This window comes from Plectropomus leopardus, chromosome 13, assembly GCF_008729295.1.
Source record: "Plectropomus leopardus isolate mb chromosome 13, YSFRI_Pleo_2.0, whole genome shotgun sequence".
Taxonomy (NCBI): domain Eukaryota; kingdom Metazoa; phylum Chordata; class Actinopteri; order Perciformes; family Serranidae; genus Plectropomus; species Plectropomus leopardus.
The window spans coordinates 1,706,488-1,714,201 of NC_056475.1; the positions used below are offsets into that span (position 1 = coordinate 1,706,488).

The window sequence follows — 7,714 nt, forward strand, 5'->3', positions numbered from 1 at the left end:
GTTTCAAGTAAACCCCTTTAATGTCCCGTTTTCTTCCATTCTGCGATCCTTTTTGTTCAAAAGAGAGCTGTCCTCCATCGCTCTGTATTGTGGCCTTCTGCCTCTGCTTGCTCGGGCTGACACACACACACAACACACACACACACACACACACACACACACACACACACACACACACAACACACACACTCACACATGCACACCCCCTTCTTTAAGTGAGTACAATGTTAAACAAGGAAAAAAGAAATTAAAAGAAAATCATCTTTCACTTACAAATCCTTCCGTGTTTGCAACATTGAGATGTCAGGCCCCAACATTTAAGTTAAATTTCTTCATTTTTTGTTTTGTTTTTTTTTTGAACACACAGCAGAATAAACATTGTTTGGAAGCAAGGTCTCCTGGTGGCAAGTCAAAATGTTCAGAGGTCACATTTCTTTTTTTTCTCTTTTGTTTATTTATCTCGTTTTTCTTGCCGCTCTCGACAGCTTAGTCCTGCTTGACCTGGAGCTGCTGCTTCCAGGCTTCGTTCAAGTAAACCAGTCGCTTGTAGTTGAGAATAAAGAGAATGAAGTTCAGCGCATATGTGGTGATGCAGATGATGCAGAAGTCCTTTAGGACAAAGTAGAGGATGTAGCCCAGGTAGAGCGAACCCACCACCGACAAGATGGATGTCGTCATGAGAATAAGGGCGGCCATTGCACTGACAGTCATCCCTACGGCAAGAAACACAAACTAAAGCTTAATTGTAAAAAAAAAAAAAAACCCACAACCTTAGGACATGCTTGTAACCTGATGAGCGTGCTCTTTCCTCAGTCAGTTCTCTATTTTTGTAACCAGCCTCCTCGTGACGACTTTCAGCTTCGACACTGAATAGACTGCTCATATTATTCTGTTGTCACATGAGCTGCAGTCACAGTCCTAAGTTTCCTCTGGGTTTGTGTTTTTTAAACAGTCCTGAAAATACCACATGTATGTGCGTGTAAGATTTGAGCTGTGCATGTAATTCTAAATGCACGCAACTCGGTAGAGAAAACAGACTGCCGACTCTCACGCACTGACTGTGAGACTATTGACACTTTTCACATGATCTCAAGCAGTGATAAACAAATTCATAACTGAAGATTTCACAGTGCAAAAACAGGACATTTACAGCAGCACCGTGCGAAACCTCGTCAAGCCAGCCACTGCTCGGATTTGGATGCACGTCTGTTTGTACCAATACGGCACCGGTGCTTAAAGCAGCCGAAAAAGGATGAAAAAAGACTCCCATTACTGCGATAGTTTATTACACATCATATATTAAAGCCCTAATATGTGGATTTATTCACAACATGCTTCTACGACTTTATAACATTTTAAATCGTTTGAATGTCAGCTCAAATGTTACTGTTGAACACACTGAAAATTACACGAATTCAAAGTTTACCTGCAGAGGTTTACTGCAATGTAAAATTTGAAGTTAGTTTACTGCAAAGTCTTGAGAAAATTTATGGGAAAGTCAGACCAAATTAAAGTAAAGAAATTTACAATTTTCTCATATATGAAAAAGAAAACGTTGCAGCAGATCATGTTGGATTTCTTCAGAGAAAGAGACAAGAAACTAAATGGTTGAAATCATAAAAAATGCATTACATTTTAATATTTACATGCACAAATTTATTTATTTGTATGCATGAATTAATGGACTTACTTGATTTATCATAAATGTTCAACTACAGCGTGTGTTTTTTAGGGTTTTTTTTGTCAATTTCGATGATTAATGATAGAATATGAAATCTGTACATAAATACACAGCAGTGGGGTCCAAATGTGGCGAGTAACGAAGTACATTTACTCAAGTTCTGTACTTATTTTAAGAAACTTGTTATTTTTGGAGTAATTGTATTTAATGCTATGTTTAGTTCTACTCTACAACATCTCAGAGAAAAATTGTACTTCTTACTTCAATGCATCTATTTTAAAGCTTTACTTACTTTGCAGAATCAGATCATCAATACAAAATATAACACAAATAAATGTAGGTATATTCATGTAGATAAAAATAGCCAGCAGTATTTAAAGTAGTTTAAATTACGTTCACAATCAGCAGCTTGAGGTAATACAAACATGAATTCTTCAGATGCTATAGTCTAATATATATTATTCTGAGGACTTTTGGTCATTTTTATTCAAGTAAAACTCTGACTGCCTTCTACACTGTAGTTTTTCTACTTTTATTTAAGTAAAAGTACTGGAGGGTCAATCCTGTAGTAACATCAGTCAATACTAGACATTTATAAAGTTGTGATAGTACAGCAGAGGTCTATTATCAGGGGAAATACCGATAACACATTCTGACTATATGCCCTCTTTCAGGGCTGGACAATATATACAGTACAGGACAATATATACCATGAAGTAAAACAAATCTATCGATTATCAAAGATTTTTCCACCATGTGTATGTCCTGTCACTATTAATATCTCTGGGTGCATCAGACCACAAGTCAATGAGCAGGACTGTATTTGTATTTCAATGATCTTCACATGAATGTTAAGCATTTGGATGCTGTTTATGTGTTTTTATGTTTTAGGTATTGTTGTTTTTAAGTAAATGAAATGTGCTCTGCTGCATGCACGGTATCGCTGCTCCAGTTTTGTTGTTTTCATGTGTTGTTTGTAGCTGTCATTGCACCTGCTGCCAAGGGACTACAGGTGAGAAGCAGCCAAGATGGTGCAACTGGCACATTTACTGAAATGTTCAGTGTTTACAGCATTCAGACATTTAGATTTGATGCTTTTTAAAGCATTTTCAGGTGATTTTACCCAAATTTAGAACTGATTTTTTTGACAAATCCCTTTTGTATTATTCAAGCACTGCAGTTAAGTATAAAAGTCCCTTACAGAGGCAGGTTTTAAGTAGGAATATGGTAATTACAGTGTGTTAGGTAATCTACATTTTGACAACTGCTAAGAGCGAGTAAAAAGACAGCATTATGTTCAGAGACAGTTCAGAAATGTGAACACAAGAAAGCTTGACTCATTTTGACAAAAATAAATTAAAAGATGGATAAATTAAATCAGGTCAAATGTTTCAGGTAATTGAGACCTCACAAAATCCAAATTGAGGATTATTGCAAAACTGTTAAGGCCTAATGTGTATAAAATTGAATTTGAGACATCTGAAGGACCTGCAGAAACCTGTGCTGACCCTAGAAAATCCAGCAAATTTAAAACTATACAAATCAAACATTATTGGTTTTGTTATTTTGCTTATTTTACGTAGTTACAATTTTTCAATCACAACCCGGGAAATGAAAAAAAGTTGAAATTACATGTAAAACGTAATGAATGCAATGATTTGAAAATCTTTTTTGACCTATATTCAATTGAATAGTCTAAAGACGACATATTCAATATTCAAACTGATAAAGTTTACTGATTTTTGTGAATGTACACTCATTATGAATTTGATTCCAAAGTTGAATTGGGGTTATCGATTCCCCAGAAAATTTGATATAATCTGATATTTTTCCATATTGTGATGGAAAATGACATAAAGCGTGATAGAGGATTTTATCAATATTTCCAACCCCTATTCTCTTCATAAAAAATAATCAAAATAAGGGAAAACATTATAAGAAAAGGTGCAACTTTCCTCCAACATCTGAGTGTAAAGTCCAGTAGTCCCGTGCTGTATATTAGCATTAATCAGAGTTTAACTGCAGATCCTGGAGTCACATATAAACAGTCCAAGGCTGTAAGAATAATGACACTTGTGCGACTGACTGGTCTTGCCTTTAATATGGAAATCTTGACCCGCTGTAGCAGTTTGGCTTAACTGGGCTGCTATTGTGTTAGTCAAATGAGTGCTAACTGCTGTGGCTAAAAGGAGCTCTTGTTCTGTGCCAGCGCCAGGTGGTCAGGCGAGCCTACAGGCCACGCGGCGGGCGAACATGTCAAACCAGCATGACCGAGTCAGCAGCGACATAATCGTACTGACGGGAGGACACTGTCAATGTGACCGAGTTAAAACAAGTCACAAAGGAAAAATATGCACCATTACTCTGGGCTGTCAGTGCAAAATGACACTGGAATTAACAGAAAATACTATTTCTTTTTGAAATCTCTGCAGAAATTAATGAGAATTAAGTCCGAAATAAGGAAAACTATTGACTGGAGCTCAGGCAAGTGAGCTTCAGAAAGCGCGAGCTGTAAAACTATATTTATACATGGCCACTGAATATGATGTCAGTGTCATGTGAGTCATTTTTTTGGCAAATAGAGCAATGTCAAAGGAAGTGTTGAGTCAGCACTAGCTGCTGCGAGTGAAACAGCTCCAGAGATTTCTACGTCATCAACAGATGACTGTGTTTAGACGGCAGCTTACCTAGTAGGAGCTGAAAGGCATAAAAGACAATCCCGTAGACACTGTTGGGTTGGTTCAGTGCGCTGTCATTTCCAAAAATTGAGCCCAAGAGTCCGAAACCTCGACCCCACCTAAACCGAACACAAACATAAGCAAAGTTAGAACAAGAAACCAGATTAAACGGGCTGGATCACAGCTGAAAAGGACAATTAAAGCCCAATCATTTGGAATAAATGAGTATGAATTTTAAAAAATATATATACAAAATGATCAGTATATAGCAGTCTGACACCCTCTTGACGTTTGTTTTCCATAAATGTGTTTTAGGATGGGCAAATTATGATTTACTTAAACTATTTTAGTGTGTCATGATAATCAGCTGCTAAAAAATGCTTATTTTCATTATTGATTAATAAGCTGCTTATTTTCTCAATTTTCTGCCTTCAAATATCACAAAACTGTTAAAAAAAGAGTGTCCATGACACAGTCTCCAAGAGTCCAAGGTGAGGTTTTCAAATGTTGGTTTTTGGGTTTATTTTAGATCAACACTCCCAAATAATAGTTGATGGTTAATTTTATGTTGACCAACTAATTAATTCATTTTTTTGGACTTTTTATGAGGAAAAGAAAATAATACTGCAGTGCAAAACAAAAAGCATTTCTCTACTGAAGCCAGGCTTGCAAGAATTCATTGATTAGCTGTCAACTGTATTTTCTGAGAGAAAGAAAAGTCAAAATTCACTGATTCCAGCTTCTTAAATGTGAATATTTTCTTTATTTTTTTGAGTGGACAAAAGAAGACATTTAGAGACATCGTCTTGGAAGTGATGATGGACATTTTTCACCATTTTCTGACATTTTTATAAACCAGACAAATGACTGATTAATCAAGAAAATACTACTATTAGTTTAAGAGGGTGACATTTAATTCATCTGAATTTTTGTGGCACAGCCACCGGTGTTTAAAAATATCTTCTCATCCCCAAGTGTTGTTCACTAACTTCAACCTCATTTCAGTTTAGAGTAAAGCTGCTGTGACGCTGTTTGTCGAGTGTGATGATATTCTAGTGAAATTTCAACATCCTCTTCATGTGTCGATAGATCTTCAAAGAAAACCAAAGAAACCACCATCTCAGCAAAATACAAGACAGGTGTGCATATTTATGCGCAACACGTCAAGTAAATAAATATATTGCTCCTTTTCTTGTGAAATTGTGCATTTTGTTTCTGCATGATAAAAAAAAAATGTGGTCCTGTTTACTTGGTTGCTTCTGTCACGTAACTTCAAATAAGATATCCAATAAATCAATGAGTGAGTCCCAGCAGACAAAACTTAGGAAGTTTTAACGTATATTTTATATACAACTACGCAGGTTTTTTGTTATTTATACACTCATTATTTTCTAATTAAGTTTTAGTGACACGTGTGTCTAGGACATTTTAAGGATTTTAGGACAGATCTCTGATTTTAAGCCGTTTCTAGTATTTAAGGACATTTTGGGGATTTTACAATATTTCGAGGATTTTAAAAAGTTGCTACGATTTTAGGATGTTCGTAGAATCTTGAGACATTTCAAGTATTTCAGGACATTTCTCGGATTTTACGACATTTCTAGGGTTTTAAGACAATTCTCAGATTTAAGGACATTTCTCGGATTTTAGGAGATTCCTAGGATTTTAAGCCATTGGGGTCTTAGTTAGTACCTCTGTCAGGGGTGTGGGGGATCCTCCACTGGCACTTTTTTGATAAACAAGCTCTTTTTTGATGCTTTTTGCACTCTGGCACCTTATGGATACCAAAAATACAAAAACAATTCCCAGTGTGAATCTCTTTATTATTATTGAGAATTAGAAAATTGTTCTGGGGCCAGATTTGGTCTGCGGGCCACAAGTTGAGTATCACTGCAATACAGCATGGAGATATGAGCCTGGTTCAATAAGTCAGACCTTTGCTTTTTTCATCTGATTTACCACATACACATGCCAAATTGTACCTCAGAGTAATTGCAGTGAGAAGCAAGCAGGGCCTCAGCTGACTCCTAAAACACCATGCTATGAAATATTCGGGAATAATTCTAGTATGAGATGGGGATGATACAAATTTAAACACCTTTATGCATTTTTAAATATTTTTTATGCATCTCTTAGTGTGCAGTAAGCACTTCTTTTAATTTAAACTTTGTGGGAGCTTATTCTCCTTGTATATAATAAATTGTGTTTTCCTTCATTGCAAAGGGTCATGCTTTCCATTATTTTAAGACATTCTGGCGAGTGTTTCAAGACAGACTGATACGCATTTGAGGAGGCATGCAATAATACCGAAGAAACACAATGAGCTGCATCACCAAATATAGGGTTTTCACTTTGCAGCCGTTAAATGCATTCAAGATCACACCGCTGGAAGTTTGTTTGGACTGAAGTGGAAACTGATGTCTTTTATTCAATCACTACTTTACTATTATTTGTTAAGTGATTCATCCACTGCTGATGATTCACGGCTTATTTTAGGTGACAAAGGCGAGACTGTCTCTTAATACTGAGACAGTGAATTCAGGTTCTCATCTTACTTAAGTCCTGGTAAGGTTACATTCCTGCCATACTGTGAGTATTTGTTAAAGGCCTGCAAAAGACTCATTCATTAAGATTCATTAAGGTGGAGTTCAGTCGAGTCTTATAGCTTCCAACAGTCAAGACGGCACGGGAATTATACAGAAATGGTTTTAACACAAGACCTGTCATCTTAAGACTATAAAAGGATGTTTTTCTACATAACTTATTGCTTAAAATTAATCTGGCTAAAGTGTAACTCTAGCAGCAGCTTTATCTGCTGTAGCATTTTAGCTATCTGGTAACAATGTGTGATGGTTAGCAGCACTGAAAAGGTAACCAAAGCTGTAACAGCCCCCTCCACTGACTTCTGCAGCAGCTCTGTGCACTGTCCCTTTACGTAGCGGAGGTCCTTGGACTCACATACAACTGCCCTGTGACATTAGCACAGCAGCTAAGACACAGCAGCGTGACAGCTAACACCAGTGCATGCTCACAAGGTTAAAAAAGTTACAACAAATATCAACATAAGGCCAGATAACCACCATACATCATAGTTTTGGTCAGCAGAATGAATGGATTAGGGCTGTGCAACTAAAGATATGTTTATTAACAATTTATGTGCAACAATATCAAACGACTCAGATTAGGGGGAAATAAATGATCAGTACATCCCTGCACAATAAAATCTGACTAGTTTTTATTATTTTTTATTTATGTACTGATGTATGAGTATATGTGTATGTAGGTGTGTATATGTATGTATTTGTATATATGTGTGTGTGTGTGTGTGTGTGTGTGTGTGTGTGTGTGTATGTGA

The 7,714-nt window shown here is 36.5% G+C and overlaps 1 protein-coding gene across 1 annotated transcript in view; it reads right to left on the reverse strand.

Annotated features, from left to right (window-relative positions):
- Window positions 1-316: 316 nt before the first annotated feature.
- vkorc1l1 (vitamin K epoxide reductase complex, subunit 1-like 1) overlaps window positions 317-7,714 on the reverse strand; it is an 8,477-nt gene continuing 1,079 nt past the window's right edge. The window contains exons 2-3 of the mRNA XM_042499509.1: window positions 4,369-4,532; window positions 317-713 (exon numbers count right to left, since the gene is read on the reverse strand). Of these exons, the coding sequence (XP_042355443.1) occupies window positions 487-713; window positions 4,369-4,532 (391 nt within the window). The 3' untranslated portion in view covers window positions 317-486. The remainder of the gene's footprint in view (window positions 714-4,368; window positions 4,533-7,714) is intronic.